General features: G+C 37.7%; 1 protein-coding gene across 4 annotated transcripts; it reads right to left on the minus strand.

The window, feature by feature from the left end:
- Window positions 1-1465: 1465 nt before the first annotated feature.
- Window positions 1466-21278, minus strand: ulk1b (unc-51 like autophagy activating kinase 1). 4 transcript variants are annotated; one of them, XM_056244283.1, is made up of 28 exons: window positions 20637-21278; window positions 20168-20260; window positions 20049-20090; window positions 16264-16296; window positions 15801-15837; window positions 13782-13955; window positions 13345-13418; window positions 13157-13258; window positions 12962-13020; window positions 12764-12846; window positions 12590-12640; window positions 11630-11718; window positions 10345-10513; window positions 10176-10236; window positions 8467-8556; window positions 7343-7474; window positions 6730-6872; window positions 6534-6611; window positions 6132-6361; window positions 5158-5300; window positions 4831-4946; window positions 4494-4616; window positions 4209-4393; window positions 3940-4118; window positions 3577-3695; window positions 2911-3068; window positions 1775-1910; window positions 1466-1685 (listed from the first exon to the last, which is right to left on the minus strand). In XM_056244283.1, exons 1-28 carry the CDS (start codon window positions 20724-20726, stop codon window positions 1630-1632), a joined length of 3045 nt encoding a protein of 1014 aa, XP_056100258.1. In that variant the 5' UTR covers window positions 20727-21278; the 3' UTR covers window positions 1466-1629. The 4 variants fall into 4 exon arrangements, with proteins under 4 accessions (XP_056100258.1, XP_056100256.1, XP_056100257.1 ...); XM_056244281.1 differs by having other exon boundaries at window positions 4209-4396; XM_056244282.1 differs by having other exon boundaries at window positions 7343-7477.
- Between the last annotated feature and the right edge of the window lie 84 nt (window positions 21279-21362).

A 21362-nucleotide genomic window follows, 5' to 3' on the forward strand; every position in this document is an offset into this window, starting at 1 on the left:
TAACCATTCAAAACACTACACACTCCACACTGACAATGTACAAAATGAAAGAAAAGAAATATAACAGAGCAAAATATTTTTTCAGTGTTTCAGTTTTTGCTTTTTTTTTTAAAGGCACATTTTAAAAATGTTTTAAATATTTTCAACACAAACACACTGTTCATATACAGCACAATTGGAAAAAAAGACTAAAAAGCACTAATAATATAACTCTAATGTGGAAAAAATGTGGTGTTCACACCAAATGGTCCGCTCGTTTTTGAATCTCTTCTGCTTACCTAGCTAAAGAGCCCTCAAACAGTGCAGCAAGCTAGAATAGACTACTATCTTAAGACCTGTCCTTTGTCAGATTATACACAGCTCACATCAACAACAGGAATATCTATGCATGCACAACCCAAAGGAAGTACATTCTGTCCTCAGAAAAAACACTAAAATGGGCATTAAAGGCTGGAACAGGATCACACATATGATTCCAATAAGAGGTATAATCAAGAGTTTCTTACAAATTCTGATGCCAACCTAATATTGAGCGTGCCAATGTTAATACCGCCATTATCTAAACTATAAAGATTTTTTTGGCATAATATTTCTGACTAAATAACACTTAAAATCCCCTGTGATGGCGCAGGAACTTTGTGTTGCTCTCGGTTTAAGCCCTAATGCAACATTAACTTAAAAAGCCAAACTACATTCAGACAAATGATTGCCAAACACAAAATAAAAACACAATATTAGCCATTTAAAAAGAAGAAACTGAACCGGTCATAAGAGATGTCCAAACAACGCATACAATATTCATTTCTAAGACATTTAAAGGATGAAAACAGGGTTTGACATGCTCTTACTTGGTAAACATTCACTAAAGTGCTACAAATGATTTTGCTGGCTTTATACAGTTTCCTTCTGTGAAAGGACAGAATCAAAATAATTTGTTTTATGCATGGCTTGTAACTTGGTCATTGAATTTCCGATTAATCTCCCCTGTGAGGGAGAATTTGGGCCTCTTATAACATTCACATGGTGCACAAAAATCACCATTTTGCTGGTCTGCAACATTTATCTAGCGATTAGAACAACTTCTAACTGGACACTTGGATTTCAAGCAACCAACAAACCGAAATTACTTCAACTTCAATCACACAAATCACTCCTACATGTAAATGCGGTAATAAATCGCTAATAATCATCTTAAACGTGTTTTTTTATAACGTCTCCGCTAATTAGCATGGTGAAAACTAAATACAAACTAAGGAAAATGTAAGAAACTGATGTTCTGGGGTGGGTAAACCTTGTCTAAAAAACTCAGATTGCACAACCCATTGATAACATGGACATTTGAGCCAACAAGTTGCACCAAGAAACATCTTGTTCTTCACTTTAAACTCTGTGAGAGAATCGTCGAGTTTCTTCTTGACTACAGACACAGGTTTTTTTTTGGTGTCCTTCCGTGTCTGTAATGATGTAAAGTAGCAACATTTGTGTATTTTTCCACCATTATGACATCAGCTGTCAATCAGATTAACTTGGTCCAATCAGAGGGCCATCCCCTCCCCCACAGCACTTCGAGAGGTGCTCAGGGAGGCAACGGTAATCTTGATGGTGTAACAGCAGCGTGCTGGAGAGACTTTACACACAGAGACCCGACTGCAAGGCGGTGAGACGGCGTTCAATGCATTGCTTACCTGTAGGGAAACATCACACTGGTTACGCAAATGATCTTATTAAGATATCCTGAATGTTAATACACAAGTCTGTCTGTAGTTTTACTCACACTTGCTAACGCTGAGGATGTCAGTCTGTTCTGTGAGGAGGAGAGACAGACCCTCCATGAGCAGCAAAGCCTTATAGTAGCGCTGAATTGAGGCTTCCCCCTGATGAAACATCTCATCCAGAGCAGCCGCCTGCACCTGTAAGACCAGACAACTTCTTAAATACACTCGACAAACAGTAGCTATAAGCTAAAATTAGGAATTAGGAATAGAAAAAGGCTGACAACATAGAACAAATCCAAAAAAGAAACAGTGTTTTTTACAGCTCAGCATCAGAGCTGCACGATTCTGGATAAATTGAGAATCATGGTTTTTGTGTTTCAAACGGAGATCACGATTCTCCCATGATTTTGAATAGATAACTAAACAAAATAGCATGTCATTTACTAGAGCTTCTGACACAATGTTTATTTCTGCAGTCCATGTAAAACATTTTTTTTTTTTTAAATCGGTTTTAAAAATGGTTTTAAATGACTTTTTCAAAGACTTCACTTGTTTTAATTAGTGGATAAATCAGCCTTTTTGACGAATCTTTTTCAATGGTCACTTGTCGCCACCTACTGGTGTAACAATGTAATACAATCTTTTAAGTGTCATGCAAAAAAATAAAAATAAAATTGATAATGTGTGGTTGAAGAGCCTGTTTATGCAGCTGTTTCATACATCTCTCTCTGGGTCAGCGGCAGCACCAACAGGATTTGAATGTTCTGCTATGATCATTATAATATCATTTTAATAGCCGAATCATTGTCATTTAAGAATAAGATCGTGTAGGTGTTTGAATTGAGATCGCAATCTTTTAACAATTAATCATCCAGCTCTACTGAGCATAATTAGGAAAAAAAGTATTTTCTAGAACCCTAAAGTCACAATTTCAAAATTCCCTGATTTTTCAAGACCACTCTCTTAAAAATAAAGGTTCTTTATTGGTATGGTTCCTTGAAGAACCTTCAACATCCATGGGACCTTTCCATTGCAGAAAACGTTATTTATTGAGGAAAACGGAGCTTTAGATTTAAATGTTCTTCACATTTAGTACAAATGGTTCTTTTAAGAACCGTCACTACAACATTGTGTGGGGAGCACAAGGTTCTTCTATGGCATGGCTGTGAAAACCACCCTTTGGAACCTTTCTTACCATCTGTACGGTGTGGCTGAAGAGGAGCCTCTCTGCGGTGATGCTGTTGATGTGGTCCATGAGTTTGTGTTTACGGGAGAAGAATCGCTCCAGCTGAGCGCTCAGAGAGCGGCAGGACATCACACTGGACTTATACAGGTCATTCAACCTCCTAACCACTGAAAAACATCAAAGTGTAAACACCCTCAGTTCCACTGCATGGACAATAATAATAATATTATAATTATTATTAATAATATAATATTAATAACTACTTTGATATTAGAACTAGTCTCAAGTATTTGACAATGTATCTTTAATGTATCTTAGTCCCATAAAGAATTGCGAATGAGTCAGTCTCCCTGCACCAGGGTTTTCCAAATAAATAAGACACCCCCAAATGACTTGTATACATGTTTAAATATTTTGCTTTAAACATCAAATGTATTGTTTTACTTAAATTGCACATTGTAAATATATTATATTGTACTTCTATTCATTGACTAGTCATCAGTTTTTTCCATTAATATTGCCTAAATCTCATTAGATTATGAGGATGCATGTAAACATAGTCAATGAATTTTTAATGCCTACTGAGAAAATGAATAGGAACTATGCTTAAAAAGTGGATGGCCACTGTTGTGCACACTATGATGATGGTGAGAAGAAAGTGTCTAAACTGCTGACCTTGTTTGACGGTGGTAGAGGGGTAGAGTTTTCCCTGCTTGATTCCTTCCATGGCTGTGTTTATTGAAGATGACAGAAGCTCTGCCGTCTTCATGTAAAGCACCAACTGTTCAGCATAACTGACACGACACAAATATACACATTTTTAACGCCACTCTACGCAGAACCAGTGTCTTTAAATTGCTATTTTAGTTGATTTTCACATTAAAGGATTTTATACCACATTACACCACACTGGCACACAGTTTGTGAACAGAAGAACTGCCCTTCTGGTCTCAAAATATATAGAAGAAATGCACTTGTGATCCATAACTAGAGAGATTCATAGTTGTGAGAGACTAGCCATGGTGTACATCTTCTCACCTCCACTCTCGGCTCAAAGAGCTGATCTGGTCGGCCACCAGGCTTTGTTGCTGGAGCAGGCTGGTGGAAGAGGGGTCGGCCTGGGGAGCCTCATCACCCCGGGCTTCTGCCACATCCACCATACATCGGGCAAAGTCCAGCATGAACCGGAGCCTGTGCAAAGTCTCTGTGTGTTCCTGCTGCAGTGGAGAGAGAAGTGTGGCGTTAGACTCAAACTTAAACTAGTTAGCATGACTATAAAAACAAAATGCAGTCAATTTTGTGCTTACCTCCATTAGGGTCTCCTCTGGTAGTTCAGGGGCTTCAAAAGTCACAGCTCCTTCTAGGTTGGCTGAGATGGGGTCAGAGAAACCGTAGCGGGGACTCGAGGGCCCCTCGTAGCCGTCCACGAGAAGGCCTGTTTGCGGGTAGCGGCTGGTGAGGGACCCTACCGGACTAATGGAGCTTGAAGAACCTGCTGTGAGACACTCAGGTCAGTGCTACCCTGAAGGATTCATTTTAAATTTAGACAAATCATGAAGAAGTCAAAATTGGAGGGGAAAAAACAAACTTACCGGAGAACTTCCTTGAGCGAGAACTCTGAGGAGGTGTTCCCCCACTAGGCGGAGAACCCACAGTGAACACTACTCGAGCAGGGCTACCTGAGCCCACCACGATGCCTCCACCACCAGGTGGCGCTGTGAGCAGGAAAACAACAGTGTGTTAAATGAAGACTGCATATAACTCGACATTTAAAATAACATTTTATTACAAGATGAAGACCAATTACATACTGATGTTCACTTTCAATGACAGAAATAAATCATTTTACAGATTAACATTACCGTGTTTGGGTAATTTACCGGGAAAGTTACATTGGGGTGGCCATTGTGAATGTGTCAGTGAGCTCACCTGTGATGTCTATGCCTCTGTCGGAATTGAGATTCTCCATGCTGCTTCTTTCTCCTCGCTGACCCCCAAACGCCGCCATAAGCAGCACATCAGATAGGCGTCCAGCACTATGAGACCTGTCCCGAGCAGTAGAGATGATAAAAAAGCAAAATAAGAGGAAAAATAAATAATAGCTCTGTTCCAAAACAAGGAGAGCTGCCTAGCTTTTTGAAGAGTGTTTTAGTAACTTAAGAGTTTTTTTTATTTGTTTACAATGCTGTTTATGTAGACAGCAAGGCCACTTATTAGGATTTGGAATGGAGCTAAAATCTACTCTTCTTCTCTTACCTCCCAAAGCCTTTTCTCTCCTCAGAATGGTAGATAGGTGACAAACTAGCCTCTCCTTGAGCTGGTCTGAGGCCCTGGTGGGTAAGAAACGTGACCATGTTTGGGGAACTCGGGGGCTTGGGAAACTCAAATGGGGGCATGGCCTGGAAAGGAAAAAGGACATTTTTACATTATTTGTTTGCATTTATTACACAGTACATACACGCACCACAGTTCAAAAGTTTGGGGTCAGGAAGATCTTTTTTGTTTGTTTTAAGAAATAAGTACTTTTATTCAGCAAGGACGCACGTTTTTTTTTTATCAAAATAAAAAATAAAGAGATTTCAATTTCAAATACATGCTGTCCTTTTGAACTTTCTATTTCATCAGAAATTTCTGGGAAAAAAAGTATCATGGTTTCCACAAAAATATTAAGCAGCATAACTGTTTTCAACAAAGATAATAATAAGAAATATGAGCACCAAATCAGCATATTAGAATGATTTCTAAAGGATCATGTGACACTGAAGACTGGAGTAATGATGCTTAAAATTCAGCTTTGCCATCACAGGAATAAATTACATTTTAAAATGTATTTAAACAGAAAACTTGTTTAAAAATTGTTAATAATATTTTACAATATTGCTGTTTTTACTGTATTTTGATCAAATACATGCTTCCCTAGTGAGCACAAGTACAGAGCCCCTAAAGGGACATGGTGGTGGAAAAACGGAAAGTTTCTCTGGGGAACACAAACCGTTTTTGCGAGGGAACGTGAAGTTTCTCGAGGTAATAAAAACATTTGCAAGAAAACGCAAATGTATTGACAAATAATTTTTCCTCCATCTCATATTTTTTTCCTTCACTTTAGGGGCTCTGTACATAAGAGACTTCTTTCGAAACATAAAAAAAAAAAATTCGAACCAACTCACACCTTTGGACAGGAGTGTAAAACTGGGAGCTCATGGCCACACAAACAGAAATATGGATCTTACTCTGGAAGGAGAACCCAGGATGGTTGGTAGGGGGTTGCGTTGCATAAGTTCACTGAGCCTGGGTGAGGAGTGCAGGGTCCTAAAGGGCATCATGTTTCCCTGAGGAGCTACCACTGGATCTGAATGCTGCTTCCTGATCTTCTGCCTGCACCCACCAGTCGCCTCCAGCAAACAGGGGGCGCTGTTGAGCCGCGTACCTAGACCCTGCTGTTGTGGCCGAGCCTTGCTTTCTAAACAGCCGGGAAGAGTGAAAGAGTCGTCATCCAAAAATACAAAAATACAATCGTTTTCCAACTTTCTTGACATGCAACATTTACACAATGGAAAATGACTGGGCTATGAAATACTGATGTTCCTTTAAAAAACAACAAAAGAGTGCAAACAGAGGAAAAATTATTTTACCTCCACCCCGAGAGCCCCTATGAACCATTTCTGTACTCGCTGGGCAAATTTGGCCTGGCAACTCAGGAATGGTGCCCACTTTTGAGACAAAAGCAGAGCAGAGAGTGAGCCAGAGAGTTTGTTCAGAAACACAGCTAAATCATATTTAGCTACAATGACATGACTGAGGCTTTAGGCCAAAGAAAGTGGCACTCACCCTGTGGAGAGAGCTGGAAGGGTTTTGTGCCTCCTGTGGACAGCCTGCGAGAAGTGAGAGCACAACCAGGCTGAGGAGGAGAAGGTCCTGTCCTTCCACAGGTCAGAAAGCTCCCGCTACCGCATCGCTGGACCGTGGCAGATCTGTGAAAGAAAGAAAGAAAGAAAGAATGAAAGCAAGAAAGAAAGGAGTAATGAATACATGCCTTTAAATTCCATTTGAACTTAGGCTAATTTAAATTAAAACGTAGGTACAAAATCATTTAAATTTGAGTAAAACGATATTCAAAGAAATTCATGTATAGCTGCATTGGTTATGCATTGGTCATTTTAACGTTTCATTTTCTGTATGAATTACCTCTAAACATGTTATTATACAAAAAAATTGGAGTATTTCCAGGAATATACAATTAAATAATTATATGTAATGAATTAATTTCCATTTTATAGACAAATACTTTCCAAAATATTTACTTAAAATAATCAGAATATTCAAATTTTGATGAGAATGTTCATTTTTATAAAGTGAAAAAATATGACTGTTGCACTCTATTCAAATCACAATTTCAAGAGGGAATTTTGCCCTTAGTATACACGGATATGGTTTCACTCACCGTGGAGAGCCCTCTTGACCTGGGAACTGGAGGTTTTGCTCCATGCGCTGGTAGTTGTGAATCTGAGTGGGGACTGGAATGGGAACAGACTGCCCATAGTTGCCATAGTTACTCCCAGAAAACTCACTCGGCCTGCTGAGAATGAGGCAGAAATAAAACATTAGAGGGAGAGCCAAATAAATTGAGTGATTGAGTAGAGAGAGAGAGAGAGAGAGAGAGAGAGAGAGAGAGAGAGAAACATGGTAAAACATAAAAGCACTGACATCAGCATATCCTCCAGCTGCCATTGCTAAAATAAAATCATTTAATATCTCACAGGACGTTTCTGGATAGGAACTACAAATTAGTCAGCTGGGTTTCATGGGCTTCATTTAATAATGAAGGAGAACAGGACGATCTGTGCCCATTAAAGATGCAATCTTCATGCCAATCGAGGACTCACTGGCACTTGCCCTATTGGCAAAGGCCCCAATCTTCAAAGACCCAGAAATCAAACAGTGAAAAGATTAGCCTTAGCTAGGGCAGGAGGAAATCAGTCTTGGCTTCTACATGAACAAATGTGCAAACTTGAAAATGGCATATGGTTTATACTTATGCAACTTGCGTGCAGGGAAGTGTAAAACTATATATTTTCAAAATGTACAGGTGGGTTGTCTAAATCTTAATACTTTCAACACACTGATTACTATAAAATGTTATTTATATAATTTCCCTTTGAACTCATTAACACACAATCACAATACTTTTTTACTTTTTTTAGCAAGTAGCAATATAATTAATAAATTAGCGAATGCATGAATTATTTCTCTGCAATAATTTGTTATAACTTGTTTTTTCAATGAGGAGACTAGAAAAAGTATTCAGAGTTCTTACTATACTTACTTTAACAAATTATGCACCATTTATTTCCATTTAAAAAAGTAAAAAATTTAAATTATTAAACTATTTTTCAATTATTTAAGTATTTAAAGCACCGCCACAAAAAAAAGATATACATTATTTATTTATATATACACAAACAAATATAAATAATTATTTTGACTAGTCAAACCCACTAGCTTACAAAAAAACAAATTAAATAATCATTCTGTTTTCTTTTCTTTTTTAAAGCTCTGTGTTCATACCCGCTGGGTCCTGGAGAGCTGCTGTAGGATGGAGAGCGTGGAGGGGTCTTAACTTGACTGCACTGACCTCCAGATGCCAGAAGTGAACTCCTAAAGCAGGACAGAGATGGAGAATGTAAGGAGAAGATTCATTCCAGACGATTACTCAAGAAGATGTAAAGCGTGGTTAATTAGTGAAAGAATTTAACTCCATTTAAGCGTATCAAACGGAAAATCTTATTATTCCAGCTACACAACTAACTTTACACTATCATTCAAAAGTTGGGTGTCAGTAAGATTTTGGGGGGGATTAAAGGGGTCATTTGATGCGATTTCATGTTTTCCTTTTTCTTTAGTGTGTTATGTAGCTGTTAGTGCAAGTATAAGATCTGCAGAACAAAGCTCAAAGTGTCAAACCTAAAGAGATATTCTTTAGAAAGTTCAGGCTCAGCCACGCTTTCCTAAAACGCTTCGTTCAAACACGCCCCCACAAATCTACGTCAGTGTGTTTCATAACACCATCCAAATGTATACGCAAAGAAAGAAGGCGTAACTTTTATTCTCGCTGTATTATTGTTGCCGCCGGCGCTGCCATGTCGTGGAGACGCTGTGTTTTTCTTTGCGAAAACCAAACTACTTTGTTTGACGGACACAATTAGAAACCAGTGCTTAAGCTTTATTTACAACACTGTTCCAGAACAGTACAACTAAAATGTTTGACTGTGTGCTGCGCATTTTTCGGAGGACTGTTTCCAGAACCTGGGAGAGTACAAGGCCGGCTGTGCACAAAGCTGATTCTAAAAAGCAATTCCATATTTGCAAGTACAGTCTGGCGCTTCTGACTCACAGACACAGCCTGTAATATGTTTTCCTATTTTAAGAATTTGCTACTGACTATTCAAACGCAAGCTTTGAGCAGTATAGAGTAGTGCTTGCTTGTCGTCTCTACGATCACAAATGCAGACATAGTTTTATGTTTACATACACACCCGTAGCGCGGCGCGACGTGTAAAAAGACAGTATACGTCATTATAATCAGTAATTATGTCCCCAATGAAATAAAACATTACCAATCTGATACGATCTGGTCCAGTCGCGCTGGCAAAGTTGATCGATCAGCTTGGTCATCTGCATTTTCCGGTTCAGATTTTGGCTCGAATAGATAAGGTAGTACAACATTATCATCTGTCATTATTGGTTTGGGAGCTGATGTTCCAAATATGATATGGGTTGTGACATTTCCATCTCACGCTTAAGGTTTGCCATTCACAATGGCAATCACAATGCACTGGATCGCTGGCCAATCAGAGCACACAGCGATTTTCAGAACGATGAGCTTTGTAAAAATCAACGCGTTTCAGAAAGGCGGGGCATAGAGGAGCAACAGTAATGTACAGTATGCGTAAAATAATGACTTTTTTTTACCTAAAACCGCGAAAACACATTGCATTAAACCAAATACACAAAATAATGTTATTTTTAGAACCATCATTTGACCCCTTTAATTATTTTATTCTTTTAACAAGGATGTGTTAAATCGATAAAAAAGGGCAGTAAAGACAAAGTATCACAGTGCAGCACAACTTTTTTTCCAACATTGATGATAATAATAAAATATGATTCTTGAACACCAAATCAGCATATTAGAATGATTTCTGAAGGATTATGTTACAAGCCGCATTCAAACCTGCATCAGATGCATGAGCATCACAGTTCAATTGAGCTCTTACCCACTATACATCAGACTGTCTTGGTTAACCTTTCCTGTCGGCATGTCACAGGTAAGCTCACCTACAAAGACAGACGGAGGGGGGAAAAAAGATGATAAATACCCAGCATTCCCACTTAACCAGGACAGACACAATTTTCTTGTGAGTGAGGAAGTTTTTACAGGCTTACTGGGGAAATGAGCTGGAACCATGACAAAATCATCAGTGTCACAGGACGAGTTCTTGCTACTGCTGCCGCCTCCGGCACCTTCCGAGTCCTTCAGCAGGTATCCTGGAGAATCCTGGGTAGGGGAGGCTAACGCCTTTGCACGGACCTGCTGGATCTCTGCAAGGGATTGCTACAAAATATATAAGAGGATGAGAACAAATGTTACACCAATACAGATCCTTTGTATCCTGAATTGGCAATAAACAGCTCTGCTAATACGTTTACATTCCTTTTAAAGTATAAGAGAGATCATAAATGTTACATTCCACAAGCGTTTTGGTGCTTCTTTTCTGTGTTTTCTCTCTCTCTTTCTCTCCCAAGGTTAGAGGGCTTAGGAATTAGGTTGGAGGGAATTCTTTTTGGGGGTTTTGATTGGTTATTTGATTTGGTGCCACTCAGGTTCCTTTTCCCTTTTTTATTTGTTTTTTTCTGTTTCCTTTCTTTATTCGTCTTTAATAAATATACTGTAAATAGCTCAGACTGCATCGAATTTTCGTAAATAAAACCCAATGTCTTTTGGCACTTATACATATGCGCCATGGCTGTTTCTGTTCACCCACTCACATCTAACAGTAATGTAACATTTGAGTTTTACATTCTATTCCCCTAGATCTTAAAAGATTACTTACTACTCTGATAAAGCTATTTGACAGACAATTTTTACAAAGTTTGGTGGAATATCCTTAAATATAATTTATATAGATTTTCAGGGGTTACATACACTACAGTATAAAATTTGGGGTCAGTAAGATTCGTTTTGAAAGAAATTAATACTTAAACTGATAAAAAAGATACAATAAAAACTTTCTATTTATTTCTATTTCAAATTCAAAATGAACTTTCTATTCAAAGAATACTAGAAAAAAAATCGACAAAAATATTAAGAAAAAAAATGACATTATAAAATTAAAAACGTTTATTTTAAATTGTAATAATATTTCACAATATTACTGTTTTTACTTTTGAAGCACTGACCTCTATACAGCATTCTGACACCATGAGACCCATAAAATGCCACAAAATACAGAGCTGATTAACATGTGGCTCCTATCACGGATTACTGTTACAAGCCACCATAAAATGTTAAGAAAGTGTGTCTTTGTTCAACGAGGCAGCTGCTTGCTGTGCTTATTTATCTTCATGTGTGTGACAAACTCCTGACACGTCAACATTTATCAGTGCAAGACACACAAACCTGACATTGATCATTCTAATGAAATACACACACACACACACACACACTTACAGGAGGAGAGGCCAGGTGTGAAGTAGACGAACTGCTGCATGAGCTTGCAGAGGCTGAATTGGGAAAGCAAGTCACGGTCACTGGAGCAGCTGTGAAGATACACACAGGCATTTAACATCCTGGAAGACGGCTGGTACTTTCCATAAATACAGCACACTACAGAGTCAGATGACTTTAAGTTGCCCACTTCTCAACCTTATCAACTGTACCCGAAAATTACAATCATATAAATTCGGTTCATTTAAGTTCCTATACAATTCATATAAAATAAATATACAAATAATTGTAATAAAAAGTAAATTTAACTAATTTTAATGACCAAAAACAAAATATCTAGTTGTGTTTATTTTGCAATCCTGTAACCCATTAAATAAATAAATCCAAACATCATTTGGACCCTTTCGACTTGGAAGACAAGTAATGATCTTATTGCACTTTCTCAATTTTTACACAAACTGCAATGATGACTGTATCTGTCATTAAACCATGTACCGGTAAGTAAAAATACTGCAAGAAAAATAAAAATCAGCTTTCTTTATTTTATGTGGGAAAAATGTTTATGAATAGCTACAAACGATCCCAGTTTTGCTATCCTCTTATTTAACTCTGTTGCCCATTCTGGCGTTTTAATGATTATAATTAATTATGTCATAATTATTATATTTTTATATATATATATATATATATATATATATATATATATATATATTGATCATATTGATTAACTTGATACATTTGGTCAATTTAATTTGGATGCTTATTTAAAATCTATTGAAAAGAATCAGGGGTTTAAACCAAATTTTAGTACCAAGGATGCAAACCTGACAGAAAATAAAACATATTTTATAAATAATAATATTTAATTGGACTCTAAACATGTTCTGAAGGTTAAGCATCTCCTTTTACTGTCTATTAGAATAGAGTAAAGACATTGTTTAAAATGGCAGTGTAATAACTCACACTTCTTCATAGAGGAGCTTGCCTCCAAGAAGGAGTGTCTGAAGAATTCATCTATAAAAACAGAAATATTTCACAAACACTTCAAAAAGACAGCATGGTGAATAACAGAACTATGGCCAAAACTAAACTTATAAATAACAAATATTGGTGGGCATAAACACACAGGATACTGACCGAAGTCCATCCGGTCCTTATGGTTCCTTTGCAGGAGGCCAAGCAGCAGGTGTCTGAGATGACTGGAAGTTTCTCTGGGAATGCTGTAGAGAAAGACAGCAAGAGATGGACTTTTACACAAGGTTTAGCAGAATATGTACTCCAAGACTAATCTGAAAAGTGTCGCTGGCAATCAAACTCAATAAGATATGCACTCACTTTGGGCTAAGACTTTTATTTTTCTCATAAAACAAGCGGAGGTCCTGTGGACTGCTGGCCTGATGGACAGACAATCAAAACAAGCTTACTAAAAGTAATTTTCCAAATCATGGCATGGATGCATCGTATCTCAAACTTGAAAATGACAACTAAACAGTTAACTTAAAGTGCATATTCTCACAGAATGGTGAGTACCTGAAATGGAGCCTTTCCAGTCAGGCACTGAAACACAATGGTCCCTATACTCCACAGGTCAGCCTTGGCGTCATAGTTCTGTGACATGATAACCTCAGGTGCCTGGTGAACAGCATTTCAGAGTTATAATCTCAGTGATGCGCATAAATGTGCAAAGTCTGAAATGAAGAAAAATGTACAATTCATACCATGTACATTGGGGACCCACAGAGTGTGGCGGCCATCATGTTGTTCTGGAGGTACCGTGCAAAGCCAAAGTCAGCTAAAGAGACCAAAATAAGATCTTAGAAACTGTGCTGGTGAAGCAAAACACTCTGGGTAATGGCAAACCCAGGTTTAGATAAAAGAACAGGCCGTGAAGAGTGGCTTTAAAATCAAATCAGTATATTGTTTTATTTATTATAGTAACATATTTCCATATTACTGAACATAATTCTATCACTGGGCTAAAGCAATTCAATTTGCAATAGAGTTTGTAGACTTCATTGAAATCCTCAAGCAAAACACAAACAAACAAACCAGGCTGAATCTACAAACATCAGACCTCCTCAAGCATATGGATGTGGTATCTAGAGGTTCTAATGCTGAAAGTAAATAATAAAAACAGGCGTGCACACACACTCACCTATCTTGATGCAGGTGTTGTTGGAGTGGGACTTTCGGCCTGCAGGATGGGACAACAGGATGTTCTGGGGTTTCAGGTCTCTGTGGATGATCCCTTTGGCCTGAAGGACCCTCATGGCCCCAGCGATCTGCTGCAGGAATACTCGGATGGTGTCTTCGCTTAAAGTGCCCTTAGCTGAAAGAGCATCAGAGGAAAGAGTTCATTAGGGCTAGGCGATTCCTATTGACAATACAATACATTTGTGAAGATTTTGCTGGTGCTAGAAGCCTTAATCCGAATTCGCAAAAGGCACGGAAAATGAGTACCACATTCTACAGAGCCCCCAAAGGGACATGGTTAGGCTTATATTTATAATTTATATAGGCTTATATTTAAAATAAATACAATAAATAAATGTATATATTTTTCAAGTCCTTCAGAAATCATTCTAATATGCTGAACTGCTGCTCAAGAAATATTTCTTATTATTACCAATTTTGAAAACGTTTGTGCTGCTTAATTTTTTTGTGGCAACTGTGAAACCTTTTTCCGGGATTCTTTGATGAATAGAAAGTTCAAAAGAACTTATTTAGCATTTTTGCATATTTTGCACTTTTGATCAGTTTAATAATTGAATGCATTCTTGCTGAATAAAAGTATTAAATTCTTTAAAAAATAATAATTACTGAGCCCTAAATTGATATTTAAATAGATTGTTAATGAATGCATGCCTTGCATTAAACATTGGACATCTCATTGACAAAAATATATCAACATTTAAGACATTTCAGAACAAATACATAACAAGCATACCATCAAAAGGCGAAAAAATATTGAGATAATGTTTTCTGATATATCACCTGGCCCTGACTCTACTGTTTCATACTATATCAGACAGTCCATATAACGACTTTTTTACATGCAAATTGAATGTAAATGGAATATGCAATCCTTCCACAGTGCAATGCATATCAACTAAGACAGCACTGGAAACCTGTTGTCTATACATTAAAATGAGTTACTACACACACACTGCATATATAACTTAAGCAATGCAATATGCTGTAGTGTTTCACATATTTCTTCTCAACCTCTCTGTCTGATCTGAACTGAAATGTCAGATTCCATAAAGAACAAAAATGGTTTTGTCTGGAATTTTCAGAGCAACTACTTCCTCTGAAAATATACTCACACCCTGCAGATAACAGTTACAGCTTCCTCAGACCGCTTTAAACAAAACATACATGCACAAACACAAACCCTAAACCCTTCTGGCCTAACTTCCTGAGTTACGCTTTGCATGCTTTTTGAAATTAACCGATATAATTTGTTTCATCACGCAAGCAAATAATTTCAGCATTTAAAGCTAGGACTTGCCTCTCTACTCAAAAAAAGCAGATGTTCTTTTAGAAAGTTTGCAATCTTAAAACAAATAATTATGTATTAAAAGGATAGTTCACCTAAAATTGAGAGTTCTGTCATTAGTTACTCACCCTCATGTCGTTCCAAACCCGTAAGACATTCGTTCATCTTTGGAACACAAATTATGATCTTTTTGATGAGATCTGAGAGCTTTCTGTCCCTCCATTGACAGCTACGCAACTACCACTTTGATGTTTCAAAAAGTTCATAGAGAGATCGTAAAACTAATCCAAATGAATTGAGTGGTTTAGTCCAAATTTTCTGAAGAGACTCGATCGCTTTATATGATGAGCAGATTTAATTAAGGCTTTTATTCACATTGATCAGCGAACATAAACAGAATCTCAACCGAACCTGCTTGACGCACGAGAACAAACCTCATTGGTTCTTGTGGAAGCTCAAACGCGCTGCATAACAGGAGAACATGCTTAAACAGATGAACGAAAGTCTTACGGGTTTGCAACGACATGAGCTGAGTAAATGATGACAGAATTTTCATTTTTGGGTGAACCATCCCTTTAAGAATGAACACACAATTCACTAAAGAAGGCTGGTGTGCAGTGAGCAAAAAAATCCCATAATGAATTCAAAGCATGATAAATGAAATGTACCACTTACAGTGCAAGTAGTCAGCCAGGTCTCCCCCATTGCAGTACTGCAGTTAAAGAAAGAACATTGATCTTTTTACTTTGAACAACAGCACCACACAACAATGCTGTATAACAAAACCTGCATCTAAATGGGGCTTAGTTCATTGCATGGGGAGAGACGATTCAGATGCATATTAAAACAAGCCACTCAGAAAAGATTGGCCATTATTTCCCTTTGTCCACTAATGATGGGTATCCCAGTTGCCCCATTGCTTTTCCATGGAGCTTTTCTGAAAGCTGACTAGGTAGCGTGGCCTTTACAGGAAGTTGAATTTCACCATGAATTCAGGTTTATATATCTACGGGTGTTGTGTTATTAACAACTGCAGCTGTCTTCCATAGGCCCCAGGGCACGGCAAATTGCAGGCATTACCAGGTACAAGACAGACAAGATGAACAACAAAAGACAGTGGGAAAACAGGCCCACTTACCTCCATCACTAGGTACACAGAGCTTGCCGTTTCCTAGAAAGAGACACGAGTAATGAGATTCAAAAACTGGGACAGACAGGTGGCCATTACAGCAGATTAATGTATTTTAAAATATATATTCAACATTTGTGCATAACATTGTTTGTATGTTGACTTTTAGACTTTTAATAGACGAACATGTTTACAGTGGAACCGGTATTGTGTGTTTTACAAATGCAGTTGCCTAACACTAATCCACATATGGCGTGAGCGTGTTTTCTCTGCACTGGGTCATAATGGGCTAATACAGGCCAGGGGAGGGCAAAGGTCATAAGCTTTGTTAACACTGTGCTAACTGTGTGATGGTGTGACAGATTTCAATTCAACGCAGCCACAGCACACACCACTGAAGCTCACTCAGACACAAGAAGGTACTGACAGTGCTGATGCTGTGAAATGTGAGTGGTGCTTAGAACGATGCTAGGGTGTTGTGTGATTACCTAATGGTTTATGAGTGGATTTAGTCCATGCTGTGTGGTTGCTAGGGTGTTCCGGGGGGTTTCTTACTGGTTAAAGACAAAAGAGCCCATCCCCCAAGAATATATCGTCCATAGAACAGCACCAGTTATCTGCCGAAGCTTAATACTGTTGAGTATTGAGTTGAGTGGAGGTTAACTAATATAAAAACTCTGGCTGATACCAATAAGCTGATAATTCCTCAAAATAGTCAGTATTAAAAATGAAGATCGAAAGAGAAAAATGTAAATAAAACAATACAAAACTAAAATGAATAGCTTTAAATGCTGCAAATGAATGTAGTCATCATCACAATAAAAATGTACAGTATGAACATTAAATAATCATCTTTCTGAGATTTTCCAAAGATTACATGTGTTATTAAATTGTTACTGCTTTTAAAGATTAACTAGATTGAGCGTTAGATTATGGAATGATATTCCGGACATTATTCAAAAGGAATTGCAAATTGTATTTGCAATTCCTTTTGAATAGCTAATGTCCGGAATATCATTCCATATTAGATGACAGCAAATGCAACCTGAATGTAAAAATAAAAGAAATGAGAATGCACGATATTAGAAATGACTGAAGTTGTAATTTTTATTATATCAACTGATACCATATTTATTATGTCATGCACTTTCTTCTGCCAAACACAAAATAAGATATTTTGGAGAATTTTTGTTTTAGGTAACATTTTAGGTGACAATTGTCTTCCATTGTATGGACAAACAAACACTAAGACATTATTTCTCTCTTTTATGTTCCACAGAAGTCAGTCAGTCATATAGGTTTTGAAAGAGTAAACTACAGAATTTTTATTTTTGAGTGAACTATCCCTTTACATATGATATGAGCCTAGCATGCACCGATAAAACGTTGTTTTAGATAATGTTTTTAAACCTGGTAATCCTTTTTCAGAGAACAACAAAGCAGCAATGCCAGTCTATAGGCTTTAGAACACCGATTAACATCAGTGCATATGAACAGACTAAACTAAACAAATGCATGATATTTTCTTAAAACCATGTCAGATAGGCTTCTCCGAAATAGTCAAAGTCCTAAATATTAAATGATCCAGACAATTGCCATCAGTCCCACAGGACAGGTTGTTTGTGCTATCAGGACAGGTTGTTTGTGCTATCAGGTCAGCTTTTACAGCAGCATAATCCTGTTATTTCCTGAGCCCATGGCCGAGGCCTCTCGAAAAAATACAGGGTAGCCCACTTAGAATGACCTTATCACTTAGCAACATATGACCTCCCCCATTCTGGTGTCTGCCTGCAAACAATCAGCCAGATCGGCTGATCCGTGACTGGCGTATGCTGCTGACTCAGCGTTTCCGATGTTTTACTTTCTGCCACAGAAGATAGACCTCAGTTGGCTGTGTAGTCAGACAGAAACTAGGCCAAACATCACTGTTTAATGACAACTAGCGCTTGAACGAGCTTGGCGATTCAGCTGGGAAAACCCAACAAGCCCAGCATAACTCACAGACTGCTTGGTGCCTAAATGACTGATGTTCATGTGGGTGATAAAGTGAGCTTTGCTTATGAACACAGCATGCCCGTGAGATCTGCTAATGTTGAATTTAACCACAGATGCAGTAGGGACCCTACTAAACTGCTTCTGGAGAGGACATTTGTAATTTAGTACATGTTTGCTTTGTTGCTTATCCCGTTTAAAATAGCAACCATCATATTTTGAACGCTACAGTTCACCTGAAATGCTACCGAACCTGTTAAGATCCGATTTACACACATTTAACTGTAGGAAGACAATGGTTATATTTCTCTTTGATATTAAAAACCACATGGCTCTGATGCACTAAAAATAAACTCTGGCTGAAACTTAGCTTGTTTCTGTGTTTGCGAGGGAGAGATGACCACATTAACTCTTGCCGGGTTCATCCAGAACAAACAAGCTCAAGTTTGTCACGTGACACTTCACAGACAGTCGACCCCACAGAAGAAAGTGGTGTGACTTTCCAGGAGATGTGAGAAGAGGTCAGATCAGAGAAGCATGTGGCTGAAATATGCTGAGACACTTGAGCTGCAGCTCTTAAAAGCAACACCTGAGTGTGAGACTTCGTTAAAAAAACTGACATGAATGGAGACAAAAGCAGCATCAAACCTCAGTGTAAACTGTAAATACTAACCAAAAAAAGCACCACGGTACTACGTAAACCGCATGGATATGGAAATTCTTCAGTCGCTTAGTGACTATCAAGGTAAAATGGTATTTGACACTTTAACGAGGTAGCATAGCAGTTTTTTTTGGTAATTAACTGACATGAATTTTTAATGTCTGATCTGATGCAGATAATACTATATAAAAATATATAATACTTGTTAAAAATTTATTGCAAAAACAAAGGGAAAATACTTAAAATAAAAACAATGAAATATAGGTACAATTATTTTTTTTAAAGCTTATTAAGTAATAATTTTTTTTTATAAATTATATTTTTTTATAAATAATATATATATTTAGTAAAAATTTATCAATTAATAAAGAATAAATTATTCTTTATTATCCTATTTTTAAGTAACATGGGGATTATCCAGCCAAACACATTACTATGCTTATTAGTTCAAAAGTCAGTAACCCAGACTGCATTAAAGGAGACAAATCAAAGCATTTACAACTGAATAGAGGTAGGCCTACAATTTGCATGTTTTTTGTAATCCTACTGGCTTTAACTTACACACGCCTGACACATTAACCTCATGATGACCCAAGAGCAGAGCAAATAGCAAGAACCCAGGTGTTTGAAAAACGTGTCAAGACTTCAATGAAATCATTTCACCAGTCTAGCAACACAGGTTTTACTCACACCATTGCAAGAAAAGCATTCACTGAGTGCAAATAAACTCTAAATACCAAATCGAGTGAGTAAACATAACTTTATTTCTCTTCCTGGTATATAAAACGTGTGTGTGTGTGTGTGTGTGTGTGTGTGTGTGTGTGTGTGTGTGTGTGTGTGTGTGTGTGTGACTAAGACTTCATTACCCACAATGCCCTGCAGCAGAGCCATTAAAAACAAGTGCACATGTCATGTCAACAGAAGAACAAGTGACTGCTTTTAACCAATCAATGCAAAGGAAGTCGTGATACACTCAAAAACATAGATTTGAATCATTTTTAGTCCATAATAACTATTAAAATATTTGTAACTAATACCATTTGGACTAGTAAAGTTAACAAAACCACTTTCTCTAGATGGTTAAATCGAAAACTGTTCATCTAAACATCTGCAGTGTAATTCCATGAACAAATCATCCTACCTGGAAGTCGTGCAATGCAACAATGTTCTCATGTTTCAATTCCTAGAGAAAACAAAGATAAATTAATTTGCACACAAATGCTCGATTTTGTTTTCTGACCAAAAACAACCAAAACATACCTTCAATATCTTGATCTCTTTCCCCAGAAGAGTCTGAGATTTGGCCAAATTCTTCTTATTTATGCATTTGACTGCAACTTCCCAATCATGCTTCTGAAAATGTCAATGATATAAGTGGTTAAACAGATTCATCTTGTAGTTTATATTGTAACATGTCCGTGCATGTCTACGGACGGCTTGAGTGCTAAGATGCTTTATTTCAATCTCTCTGAATAATTGTCATTTATAAAAATGGAAATGCCACATTTAAAGCTCAGATATATATGTAATGGGATATTAAAGCATTCCACATCTCTCTATTTTATAATACTGGGAATTTAATCTCGTATTCTGCTCGAGGCCTTTAAGGTGGTATGTCAGTTCTGCAACCAGTAGGTAAACAAAAAACTAATTCTTATCAACACACAATGACACCAATGGAAGCAAATGGAAATGATTTGGTAAACATTTTCAAATGATATTTTCTCACCTCTCGATTCCTGCCTTTGAATACCACTGCGAAGGCACCGTGCCCTATAAGGTCCTTCCTGCTGAACTCGAATTTCCCGACAGTCTCCATCTCCCACCTGATTCCAAATTTTGCAGCCTGACTATTTATGTGAAATAAAGCTGGCCCACAAATATCCTCTTTCTGCGTCCCTCTTCTCCTCTGTCTGGACGAGGCAGCTGGAAAGTTGAACCCCACTTCTGCGTGCCATCGGCAGCCTTTCCATACAAATACTCCTCTCCTCTTTCATGATATCATGGAGATGAAGAGGAGATCTATTCCTTAAAATGATGACAGTTCCTCATTTCGGCAAACCGCTTGTCGTAATTGTACAAATAAATAAAATCAAGCTGCGCTAAAAAAATACCACCTTAAAACGGCAGCGATGTGTTTGTTTATGTACGTTACATCCGATGTTGTCAGCTATGCTAACATCCTTGAGTTCGTGTTTGGGATTTCACCAGGCTCGCGATTGTATACAACACAGTTGTCGTTTCACGAAATATCCCTGAGATATCTGAAAAGCTCGAGCAAGATTTGTCTTTTTGATCTCAACAAAGACCTCAATTTAGTCGAGGTCTGCAGCGTTGCGCATGCGCGCAACCATTTCACACAGGCTCAGTGTTGACGTCAGGGAAGGGCTGTCACGGCGGTGTCACAGTGACAAAAATAAACACATCACAAATTGATATCAAGTCACATGAAGTA

Source organism: Rhinichthys klamathensis, unplaced genomic scaffold, assembly GCF_029890125.1.
Source record: "Rhinichthys klamathensis goyatoka isolate OS25496 unplaced genomic scaffold, OSU_Roscu_1.1 h1tg000956l_1, whole genome shotgun sequence".
In the NCBI taxonomy this organism is placed as follows: domain Eukaryota; kingdom Metazoa; phylum Chordata; class Actinopteri; order Cypriniformes; family Leuciscidae; genus Rhinichthys; species Rhinichthys klamathensis.